Here is a 13,114-nt window from a genome sequence, read left to right as displayed (position 1 = left end):
AAGCTTTTATGTTCTTTCTGAATGTGTTATATTTTTTTGTTTTTCACATAAGTTATATTATACCTCTTCTGAAATCTTTTTTTTTTTAATCATGCCATAAAGATATGGTTTAGTAGTAACCAAAACTGTCGGCCATCCTTTTAGATGCCTTCTTTTTATAAAATACTAGTATTTTAGCCCGTTCCATTAACAGGTGCTAGAAGTGTGGTCGGCTCTCGTAGTCCCTTGCCGCCGCCCCCCTTCACTTCCCGCAGTCCCGACTCCAAACCTGCCGACTCCAGCAGCGTCTTCAGCACTGTACACACGCTGCTGGAGTCGGCAGGTTTGGAGTCGGGACCGCGGGAAGGGAAGGGGGGGCAGCAAGGTGAAGAACTTACTTTTACCAGAGCGCTAGCGGCCAGTCCTGCCGGCGAGTGTAGTTAGGCGCTGTAAGGCTGGGGACCTGCGCATGCGCACTCTTGCCACCACGGACCTACATCTCACGGAACTAGGGAAAATGGAACACACAGGTAGGAGTGCGTATGCGCGGCTAGGGTTTTATTACATAGGATTATGCATTGGTTCTTAACATGTATGTTATTTTTTTCACCACTTCTTGAAGTGAAAATGATCCCATGTGTTTTTGAGGATATCAAAGATTCGTCGCTACGTTCTCTTTCCCATGCTATTTTTTACCCAAGATGAAGAGAAACTAAACCTCCCTTTTTTTTTTTTTTCTGTCACAGAAACTGGGGGAAGGACTGGCCAAGCTACGGACAGTACGAGAAACCTCTCCCGAATGTCTCTGTCCTCCAGGTAGGTGGAACAGTCATTCTCATTAGGCCCCTCTTATGTCTTTAATGAAATATTGTCAGCAACTTATAATGCCCTTACTGGATCTCAACATGTGAACTGTTCTGCCCCCCCCTCCATATTTATTGACAAACATTCGTGTGGAGACGACTTCGATCTGAAAATTTAGGTGGTAACATTCAGTTGGCAGTTGATGAATTGTTAGGGTTACCAGAAGTCTGGATTCCCCCAAACGTGTCCTTTTTGAGGACATGTCTGAGGGTCTGGACGGCTTTTCTAAACCTGGCACTTTGGGTTTTGAAAAGCTTCTTCAAAATTGCATCAGGCAGTAGGATATCCTCGGATGCCCTCTTGCCTGATGAGAGCAGGGGCGGGACTGCGGTATAACGGGGTGGGGGCAAATTATGCCTGGAAATATGCAGGCATTTTGTAGCCTGCCAGGAGTTACCCGGGTACCTTCAATATTCCATGGCAATACACAGATATCTACCCGAGAAGAGTTGTTTAAAAGTGGGCTATCGCCCGTTCAATGGTCTCACTCAAAAAAAAATCCCTAAGCACGGAAGAATTGTTTTCTATAAGTTTTATGAGAGTGTATGCTTACTGCTATATATAGGTGGTCAATTACCACGCCATTTAAACCAATTAAAAACAATTTAGTTTCGCCCAGAACTGAATTGAGCATTGCTAGGCCTTTAGCCCTGTGTCCCTGCTACCTTCCTTGTGCCCTATTACTTTGCGACCTTTGCCTTCTATTTCCTCCTTCCTGTTAATAAATACACTTCCTTTCTGCTTATCCCATTTGTATGTATTGTAAACCACGTTGCTGTTTTGTGATGAGAGACGGTATATCAAGTTCCATTAAACCAATAAACCCTTTAGCATATTTCTTGCATTTCTTTGCTTTTCGTTCTATAAAGGAATATTTAATTTCCAGCAATGACTGACTTTATATTACATGCCGCTTTAATTAATTTGGATTTAATAAACAATGGGTGTTTGCTGCAAAATCAAAAGGTTTTGTATTAGTTTTACCTTTAGTTAAAGTGTTTGATTAAAAAATGAGAAAATGTTACTATTAGAAATATATTTACCCAGTGATATTCCGCCTGTAACGGTCAATGGTTTTTAAGCCTCTAACTGCCACATAGAAACATAGAAAGATGACCGCAGATAAGGGCTATAGCCCATCAAGTCTGCCCACTGTATTGACCCACCCCTTTAAGTCTACTGACCCTCTTAATCATACCGCCACTCTACTGACCCGCTCCTTCAAGTCTATACCCTAGCCACCCTATTCCTTGACTTGACCTTTGTAGGGAACCCAAATAGGTATCCCATTTATTCTTAAAGTCTGGGATGCTGCTGGCCTCAATCACCTGCACTGGAAGCTTGTTCCAATGCTCAATCACTCTTTCCGTGAAGAAGTACTTCCTGGCGTCTCCACGAAACTTCCCTCCCCTGAGTTTGAGCGGATGTCCCCTTGTGGTCAAGGGTCCTTTGAGAAGAAAGATATCATCTTCCACCTCGACACGTCCCGTGATGTACTTAAATGTCTCAATCATGTCTCCCCTTTCCCTACGCTGTGTTAGACCTGGATATTCAATGCTAAACCATCTCTGAGCACCAGCAATGAATATCTGGGTCAGCCACTAGAGGGTGATAAAAACATTTTTTCCCAGTTTTGGCTGAAATTTACTGCTCTGTTTTGGCCGAGACCAAAGCTGAAACTGAAACCGTCCCAGCCCTTCGACCAGGAACAGTCTCCACTCAATCTCTCCCTCCCTTTTCCTCCTCCACTGCACCAAGTTGCCCAGAACCACCTAAGCTTCTGCTCCCACTACATTTTTTTCTCCTTCTCTCCCACCTGAGTATAAGAAGCCCCTCCCCTGGTAACCCATAGGTGCATCCATAGGCTGCACCCTGGCCTATATTACTGCCCTGATAGTCCAGTGGAATTTTGGGGGTAGGAACAATCGCTAGTCGCTCCTACCTATCTCATGTCCTTAGTCAAAATGGCTGCCGTGACTTCCACTGGCAGTCTTGCGAAATTGCTGCTGGAGATCACGGCAGCCATTTTGAGATTGTTCCAATCTGCAAGGCCATATTTACCACTGAAAACAAATATTTTTTTTTTTCAGTGGAAGTTTTCACAACAAGGTAACTATGTCTGCATTTGAAATGAGTAAACAAGAAAACTTACCTGGACTTGCTTCCCAATAAAGGTCTTGAAAGCATGATTGGTATTAGAATGTGCTTGAGATAAGCTGAGAGGATTTTTTTGGCCAAACGAAAGTGTGAGTGTGATTAGAAATTAAATAAGGACTATTATTATTTTTGAAATGGACAGGTGATATGGGTTTTGTGTTATTTGCTGTTATATTCTATAGTTTTTACGGGTTCGTGAATGGGGTGGGGTGAACCATATATATTTGTCTTAGCGGCTCAGCCACAGTGCAATGCATAGCTGTCCAGGGAATCTGAGTTAATTCATGGGTCAGGTCTTTAAGTCACTGGGCTGGACATGGGAATTGTGTTACTAGCCCTTGGGAAGAGGGCGCTATAATCTAGGCATAGCAATAACATTCAATGGCCAGATTTAGAGCCCAAAATTGCAGGGTTCCAGAAAGAGCCCTGATACATGTATCCTTTTTTTACTGCTCTCATGGCAATGAATCATAATGGGATATAAAAAAAAACCCAGGTAGTTGCGAATGAATGTTCATGTTGCCAGATCTCAATCCTGCTTCCACTTGAGTTAGACGCTCAAAGGGGCAGCAGGAAGTAAGCATAGAGCTCCTTCCCCAAATTGTAGTGGTCCTTATATTGCCTCTGGAGGATTTTTTTACCATTTTTCCCAGTTCTATCTGCAGACAAACAGATTAGAAAGACATTTTTTTGTAAGTCTTAGGGCTCCTTTTACAAAGGTGAGCTAGCGTTTTTAGCGCATGCACCGGATTAGCGCGTGCTACCTGAAAAACTACCGCCTGCTCAAGAGGAGGCGGTAGCGGCTAGCGCGTGTGGCATTTTAGCGCGTGTTATTCCGCGCGTTAATTTATTAAATTTTTCAAACATAAACAATGTCCATGTATGCATTTAAGTTCAGCAAATGAAGAATAACATTTGAGTATGGAAAAGAATGAATATAGTATAGATGCATTTATGTAATAAGAACATAAGCAGTGCCTCCGCTGGGTCAGACCCGAGGTCCATCGTGCCCAGCAATCCGCTCATGCGGCGGCCCAACAGGTCCAGGACCTGTGCAGTAATCCTCTATCTATACCCCTCTATCCCTTTTTCCAGCAGGAAATTGTCCAATCCTTTCTTAAACCCCGTTACCGTTCTCTGCCCTATTACGTCCTCTGGAAGCGCATTGGCTAAGGCTCTTAACATTTGCATCTCCTCTTCCTTTAGGCTAAGGCTCTTTGCACCTGCATTGCAGATAAAGGCCAAATGGTCCATCCACAGCATCACTATCTCCTCCTCTCCCATAAGAACATAAGCAATGCCTCCGCTGGATCAGACCTGAGGTCCATCGTGCCCAGCAGTCCGCTGACGCGGCGGCCCAGCAGGTCCAGGACCTGTGCAGTAATCCTCTATCTATACCCCTCTATCCCCTTTTCCAGCAGGAAATTGTCCAATCCTTTCTTAAACCCCGTTCTCTGCCCTATTACGTCCTCTGGAAGCGCATTCCAGGTGTCCACCACACATTGGGTAAAGAAGAACTTCCTAGCATTCGTTTTGAATCTGTCCCCTTTCAACTTTTCCGAATGCCCTCTTGTTCTTTTATTTTCTGAAAGTTTGAAGAATCTGTCCCTCTCTACTCTCTCTATGCCTTTCATGATCTTGTAAGTCTCTATCATATCCCCTCTAGTCTCCTCTTCTCCAGGGAAAAGAGTCCCAGTTTCTCCAATCTTTCTCTTTCTCTCTCTGTTTCTCTTTCTGTCCCTCTCCACTCTCTCTATGCCCTTCATGATCTTATAAGTCTCTATCATATCCTCTTTAAGTCTCCTCTTCTCCAGGGAAAAGAGTCCCAGTTTCTCCAATCTTTTTCTTTCTCTTTCTCTCTCTGTCTCTCTTTCTCTCTCTCTTTCTGTCCCTCTCTACTCTCTCTATGGCCTTCATGATCTTGTAAGTCTCTATCATATCCCCTCTAAGTCTCTTCTTCTCCAGGGAAAAGAGACCTAGTTTCTCCAATCTCTCAGCGTATGAAAGGTTTTCCATCCCCTTTATCAGACGCATCGCTCTCCTCTGAACCCTCTCGAGTAATGCCATATCCAATCTAAAAAAATATGCCCCCCCCTTTTTTTATTTATTTTTTTACAAAGCCAGGTTAGTGGCTGCTTTGCAGCAATGGCGCCAAAGTCCTTTAAATCTCTGTGGGCTTCGGGGCAGTTATTGCAGTGGTCCGCACTAAATGACTTCATAAAAGAGGCCCATAATGCATCTGTGTCAGATACGCCATTGAGCCTACATACTAAAGCATGCTGAGTGCAGGCTGGGAAAACGTTTCGCTGTTCATATAGGTATTTGTTTTAATGGTTTCTTTTTATTTTATTGATCATATTATTATTTTTTAATTTGATTTTACTGCATGTGTTGTACTTTTTTCTTTGTTTTTTTAATTGTTTTGCTTATTATATGTGATCTTGACCTTCTTGGATTGAAAAGCCAGACTATATAGAGTAGTAGAGAGAGATATTCAGTGATACTGGCTCTATTTATAGTGCCATTGAATATATGAGTAATTTGAAACATCTAGATTAGACATTTCAAATTATTCCCTCAATGTCCTGCTCAGTATTGGGCTCAGTATTTAAAAAAAATGACTGTAGTAAGGGGTTTCTCTTATTCCCCTTTACAGTAGCAAAACCAAACTATAAATCTACAATTTATTGTATGTACTTGAATATAAACCTAGATTTTTGGGCCCCAAAATGGTGGTTTCAGTTTATATTCAAGTCTTCTTCCTCTCAGATCTATCACAGGCCTCTTCTCGGGCCTACCTTAAGCCCTGCTGGTCCAGTGGTGACCTCCTTTGTTTGAGAACCGTTGGCTGTATGATGTGTACCCTATGTAGTAGTTTCCCCATGTCACCTTGAAAAAGAGATCGAAACGCGTTGGCGTTGAGGGGATTTATTGCAAGGCTGAAAGCTAAGTACATTTAATCAAAGAATTTATCAAATAATTATGAATAATTAAAAGGAAAAAGTAAATAGGAAAAGAAAAAGAGGAGGAGGAGGTACCACACGGGGTAATATGAGGAATTAACCCTTTCAAACTATGCTGTTTGTAGGGCAATCTGATATCCCCAAGGACTTCTCATAAGTATTATAAAACTTTATAATATATTATTGCTGACTCTGTGACGAAGAGAGTGTGTGATTGGTCCAGTGGTGAGCCAGGGCGAGAGTGATTCACCTATGCTCCTGCCCCATGCAGTCTCACTACTCAAAATAGTTGATACAGGTTTGCACAGTAACCTTGGGTGACTGCTGCAAGTTTGGTTTATATTTGAGTCAACTATTTTCCCCCCTTTTTGGGGGGAAAAAGGTTACTGTAATCTTTTGAGATTTTTTTATTTTTTTTGTATTTTCTAATCTATTTCGGGTCTTGGGTTCAGACCTTAGAGAAAGTAGGAAGTAAATTAACAGGACAACAACCAGGTGGGAGCAAAAAAGGTACATTTTTATAGGACTAGGCATTTATAAATATAGAGCATAAATTGGATTTAGAGCTGCTTCTGTGGAGGGTGTATGTCTGTGTGTGTGTGTGGGGGGGGGGGTATGAGAGAGCAGAGCAGAAAGAATCCGTGCCCTGCCTAATTGAATGGGGGGGGGGGGGGGTGTCTGAATGGTGGGTTGGCCTTAGGTACTGGTCTTAACATATGTTCCGGTATTTCTCCATGTCACAATTTGGTATTTGTTTGAAAAAATGGCCCTCAATTGACAAAATTTAAAGAAATTTAGGAAGGTTTGAGAACCATTAGAAAAATATTGTAAAGATTGATAATATTTTTTCTTTTTCTTTGTTGATTGTACACATCCAGGGAGAGGGGGAGGGTGGGATACCTAAGGCCTATTGAGTGGGAAACTGATTGGAGAGGAGGGGGGTATTTGTTTTGAAGGAGTATTGTAAGTGCTTTAGGTGATGTTAAATGTGAATTGATTGTATACTGTATCACACTTATTGAAAGTTTAAAAATGAATAAAGATAAATTAAAAAAAAAAAAAAAAAGAAAGTCCAGGGCTTTGAAGGATGCTCCCAAGTGCTAGGCAAAAGGTCTTTTATTATAGTTTACATGCTGGTCTGTTAGGCGTCATTTAGACTGCTTACAGTGGCATTTTAAGTAAAAGGTATTTTGTTAGTAATATATGGGCAGAAACCATTCAGTTTACTTTCACTAACATTCCCAGGGTCAGCAAGGGTTAGATTGTTGTACTATAATATCCCAGAATCCCTTGCTTGCACTCTGGACATAATGTAATGCTGACAGGTACATTATTTTATATTTGGATGGGCTTATATTCATATATATATACGGTAACTGCTTTTGATCAGGTGCATGCTTTCTGGGTGACATTTGCTGTCTGCTCCCTCTCATGTTTTGGCCAACTCATGCCATGTAACTTGACCCTGATAACTATAGGAGCCAACCTTTCAAAATTATTGGGGGGGGGGGTGTTAAACCCAATGGAAATGGCCTCTGCCTGGACAAAAAATCAAGGAATTGGTTCAATTTTGGGGGTGCTCAAGCATCCACAGCCCCTACGATGATGATTATCAGGTTGCTTCATCCACACCCCTAGGCTGTTCTGCTCATCAGCTTTTCGTGGTCTCTGAAAGCAGTTGATCATGTATACAGTCCCTGCGTTGCTTTGATACGGGTCATGGTGGGTCTTGACTGACAAGCAAGGGTGCTTTTTCTCCCATCTGTGATGAAACAGCATTACCCGTTTCTTCATGTTGTAAATATGTAATGAGTTTGTGATGCATTGGATGTGTTTATCAAAGTCTTTGAGTGAGACTACAGCTGATAGGTTAGATTCCGTGGACAGATCGAAGCTAATAATAGATCAAACGGTTTGCAAATAGACCCGTAAGCACAGCACCTCAAATTACAAAAGGCAGATAGATGGAATTCAATGGCAACTGCTTGTGTGTGTGCTTTTATTCACCATAGAACTTGAAACTGGCATTAATGACCGTTCAGATACATTTCCACAGTTTAGCTGACACAGAAGACTTTTTTTTTAGGGTCTCCTCAGTAGTGGGGAGCCAAGTAAGAGACCCAGTTTTGATTTTTCAGCCTTGCTTCTGCTTCCCTGGCTGAGCTAGAGATGCTGGATTTGGATTTAATTACATGCCTTTTCCAAAGCAGAGTTCAAGGTGACTTTTATATTTGAAGTCCAGTAGCTATTTTCCTGCACCAGATAGCTTGTAATTCCAAGTTTCTACTCAAAGCAATGATTCGTCCAAGGTCATAAGGAGTGTCACTGGAAAAAACCTAGATTCCCTGGTTCTTAGTTTATTACTCTAGCCCAGGGGTGTCAAAGTCCCTCCTCAAGGGCCGCAATCCAGTCGAGTTTTCAGGATTTCCCCAATGAATATGCATGAGATCTATGAGCATACGATGAAAGCAGTGCATGCAAATAGATCTCATGCATATTCATTGGGGAAATCCTGAAAACCCAACTGGATTGCGGCCCTCGAGAAGGGACTTTGACACCCCCGCTCTAACCATTTGGCCAGTGTATCTCAGCACAGTCCTGCAGGCACACTGAACCATTTGGGCTTTCTTGATGGGCACAACGAATATGCGTGGCAGAGATTTACATGCTCCGACTTCGCCCTTTGGATTCTAAAATGACCGAGGTGTGAGCTCACAACTAAATTGGCTAAAGAGCCAATAATTGGTGTTAATTGGCAGCGATTTGGATGTGTGTGCACGCCTTCCTAAACACTATTCTATGAAGATCTGCCCACGGATCATATAGTGCATCACTCAGCAGGGTTCACTAAAGAGGCGCGCTGTATTTCTGAATACCAGGGATCCATGTCTAAATTATATGCCAGTATTTACACCGGGGTTTCAGCTGGTGTAAATCCTCACCCCCAAAGTTTGGTGCAGAAATCGGCTCCAAACGCTATTCTGTGCCCAACTCAGAGTGCCGTTTGTACAATAGTGCTCTTCTCGTGGTTGCCATTTAAGAACATAAGAATTGCCGCTGCTGGGTCAGAATTGCCTAGCAGTTCGCTCATGCGGCGGCCCTTAGGTCAAAGACCAGTGCCCAGAGACTAGCCTTATCTACGTACTTTCCAGTTCAGCAAGAACTTGTCTAACTTTGTCTTGAATCCCTGGAGGGTGTTTTCCGCTATAACAGCCTCCAAAAGTGCATTCCAGTTTTCCACCACTCTCTGGGTGAAGAAGAACTTCCTTACGTTTGTACGGAATCTATCCCCTTTTAACTTTAGAGACTGCCCTTTCGTTCTCCCTACCTTGGAGAGGGTGAACAACCTGAATCTAGTCCTAAATGTATTCAAATACATGATCCCCCAATTCTACAAAACTGGATGCCCAACTTTATGCTGGGTACCCAATGTATAGCTCCGGTTCTATTGACATCTTTAACTGTGGAAGTTTGCAATACATGATATTTGATTGTTTACCCCTGATGAAGACATGATGTTGCCGAAACATGGATCCATGTTGGGTTCTTTGAAAATACAATAAAGTGCTTTGAGGTAAGGAGTCGGCTTATTTGCCCTACTTTTTTTTATCTATTCATTATAGATAACCTGAAAACCAGACTTAAGCATGCCTCCAGGGCATGGCTAGGAACCATGGCACTTGTAGTTTACTTCTGCTGAGAAATGGTGGGGAGAGGGATCTTGGCCATAGTGCAACAGCACCACTTTGTCTGGCTGCCACCCTAAAGAATCATGTGCCAGGCACTACTTAATGTTCCAGATTTTATGCAAATTAGATTGGAGATGTTTAGGGACTTGATCTTTATGGTCATGGGACCTTAGTTATGGAACTCCCTTCCAAAGGAATTGAGAAAGATTCAGTCTTTGAGTTCATTTAGAAAACTATTAAAAGCGCATCTGTTTTCTCAGGCATTTTTATGAATTAAAACAGAAATTTTAGACATTGTTCAGGTTTTTGAATACTGTATGTCTTGAAGATAGTATGTTTTAATGTTATATCTGTTCTTTGTACCGCATTTGCGGTTTTTTAAAATTCACGGGGGTGCCTGAAACGGAACCCCCGCAAATTTCAGGGGAGTACTGCATTGCTACTTATCATTTCTATAGCACTGCTAGTTGTACGCAGCACTGTCCGTTTAAACATTCAAGAGACAGTCTCTTCTCAGTAGAGCTTACTATCTAATCAGCTCTATGGCTGGTGTGGTTACACTAGTATTCTATATGGGAAAGTAGGCGCCTCATTTCTTTTATTGAATATGTACCTATGAGGTGCCTTATTATAGAAATGCCCTCTTTATGTGGATTTTCAAAGACAAAGTATGTGCATGCTTTCTCTTTGAAAACGAGCATCAAATGAGCCTGAGTTATATGCTGAGTTACCACAAGGCTCCAGAAAAAAGAGAACGGAACTAGATATCCGGGTTTTACTTCCATTGCTTTCAATTCTGTTCTCCTTTCTCTGGAGTCGTACGGCAACCCTGGTTATATGTACATTTCTCATATAATGTGTATGTTAAATTCACTATGCTGTAATTGCTATCCAGTGACGCTGAGTTTGTAGTTGTTTAGTACAGAACGTATCACATGGCAGCGTTTGGAAAGAAAAGTATGAAAGCAATGTGTTCTGAGGTCTTCTCAACATGCTTGACATTGAAAACCTTTCAGAGTCTGACTCCCTGCGGTCTTCCTGCCTAACAAGTCAAACATTATGGTTGACGATTCTGATCTAAACATTTATTTTTGAAGTCTGCCAGTCTTAAATTAATGTTGTTGTTGTTGGGGTTTTTTTTGTACCATTTTTCTTTAGAGAAACAGTGCCTCGGGTGCTTTTTTTATTTTTTTTTTACTTTCCATGGTTATGAACACAACAGCTTAATGAAATTCTACCGCTAAGGTGCTTTGATTTCTATAATAAAACTGTCCTGCAGGTAAGAAACTTGAAGGTTCATTATAATTCATGGTGGTTGCTAAAACTGAATGGCAGAGTGCCTGCCTGCACCTCTGCTTCATTGTATCGCACCCTCCTCCCATGCTGTGGTCACTGCATGAAAGGTTTTTTTTTTTTTTTTTTTCAGATATTTATGCCAGCACCTTTGAGTGACATGCATAAATATAGCAGGAGACCTTATGTGACGATACTGAATAATTTGTAGCCTCTTAATGTCCCTCTTCTTGTTAAATGCCTCTGGAACCTTTCACTGGAAGGTCATCTTTCCACTCCTAGCTACTGAAGTTACTTTAGGTCCGTGCATTTGAACACACGTACAGGATATCAGTTTTCACAGAATACTACTTCAGCTCTCAAGGTTGTATAAATTATCGTCAGAAGGCACCCTTGTCACTTCAAAAGCTCATATGTCATGTGTGTACTACTAGACCAATATCACAACGTGCTAAAGTTCTGGGTTTCTCCGAGACGACTGAAGTTACTTTAGGTCCATGCATCTGAACACATGCACAGGGTATCAGTTTTCAGAGCTCTCAAGGTTGCACAAGTTGCCATCAGAAGGCAACCCTTGTTATTGCAAAAGTACTTGAGATATTTGTAAATCGCTCCTGTAATACACACATGGAGTGGAGGAATACTGAGACCAGTGAGCTGAGAACCTGGGGAACTGCGTTCAGTTTCTGCTACATCTCATTGTGATCCTAGACAAATCACTCCCAGGTGCAAAGGCTTAGATTGTGAGCCCACTAGGGGCAGAGAAAAGTTCCTGCATATAATAAATGTAAGCCACTTTAGTTGTATCATGAAAGGCAGTCTCCGGGTTAAGAACGAGTTACGTTTTCAAAGCTGTCCTTAAGTCGGATTTGTATGTAACTCAGAACTTGACGATTTTAAGATTCTTGCTGCTTACCTCCGCTTCCAGCTTATAAAAGGGCCAACTGTCCCTACCAGTGTTCCCCTCTAAGGTAGTGCATGCGGCCACCAGCCAGTCAGGTTTTCAGGATAGTCCTAATGAATATGCATGAGGCAGATTTGCATGCTTGTCACTTCCATTATATGCCAATCTCTCTCATGCGTATTCATTAGGGCTATCTTGAAAACCCGATTGGCTGGCGGTCACCAAGGACAGGGTTGGGGAACCACTGCTCTAAGTTACCGCATGCACAACCACACACTGTTCTTAATGCGGCCATGCATCGTTCCTGGACCTGCTGAGTCTATGCCACTGAAAATACAGCTCAGTGAAATCAAATGAAGCCACCAGCAACATTCCAGAACTGATATTGTGATGTCATCATGCCTCATTCCACCAATGCCTAAGAGCCAAACTCTTCAGTGATGTCACAAAGGCCTGATTATTCCTACACAGGCAGTCCCCGGGTTAAGAATGAGTTATGTTTTTAAACCAGTTCTTAAGCCGGATTTGTATGTAACTCAGAACTTGTAGATTTTAAGATTCTTGCTGCTTAACCTTTGCTCCAGCTGACAAAAGGGCCAACCGGCCCTACCAGTGTTTGCTCTAAGGTACAGCATGCACAACCACACACTGCTCTTAATGTGGCCATGCATCGTTCCTGGACCTGCTGAGTCTATGCCACTGGAAATACTGCTCAGTGAAATCAAATGAAGCTGCAACCGCGTTCTTAAGTATGAGTTGTACTTAAGTTGGGTGTCTCTAACTCAGGACTGCCTGTATATCAAATTCATGACCTACTACTAGCAGGTACCCTCTTCCAATAAAAGTGCAAAAAAAAGATAAATTAATGCATCAACTGTTTTAAAAATATGTTATCCTCAAATGCATTCAGAAACCCGAAAAGGATGTGGATTTTACTAGGCTCCCTTCCCCCCCAAAACATGGTTTGCTTAAGCACTTGAGTATATCATGAGATTTTTCCTTCTGGTGTCAAGCTGTTCCAGAGGCCATGACCCTAGAAGTATTCCGATACCTCGGGCGCTGGGGGATCACATTAGTTGCACCCCAGCTGTTTTCTAAAATAAATGTTGTTGAAACTGAGACTGAAATCCTCTGATTAGGGGTGTCAAAGGCTACCTGATTGATCTTGTTTTTTAGTGTCAGTACCTGACTGATAATTACCCGAGACAGGGACCGATTTAATGATTGCTATGACACACGTGTTGATTTGGAACATGCAAAGGTTG

General features: G+C 42.2%; 1 protein-coding gene across 11 annotated transcripts in view; it reads left to right on the top strand.

The window, feature by feature from the left end:
• Nucleotides 1–13,114, top strand: part of COL23A1 (collagen type XXIII alpha 1 chain) — a 354,065-nt gene that overhangs the window by 14,901 nt on the left and 326,050 nt on the right. For all 11 annotated transcript variants that reach the window (XM_033927623.1, XM_033927632.1, XM_033927626.1 and 8 more), the window contains exon 2: nt 726–795. In XM_033927623.1, coding sequence (XP_033783514.1) covers nt 726–795 — 70 coding nt within the window. The remainder of the gene's footprint in view (nt 1–725; nt 796–13,114) is intronic.

Source organism: Geotrypetes seraphini, chromosome 18, assembly GCF_902459505.1.
Source record: "Geotrypetes seraphini chromosome 18, aGeoSer1.1, whole genome shotgun sequence".
NCBI lineage: Eukaryota > Metazoa > Chordata > Amphibia > Gymnophiona > Dermophiidae > Geotrypetes > Geotrypetes seraphini.
Note: the sequence above shows the minus strand (reverse complement) of the source record. Positions and strands in the feature narration are given on the sequence as shown.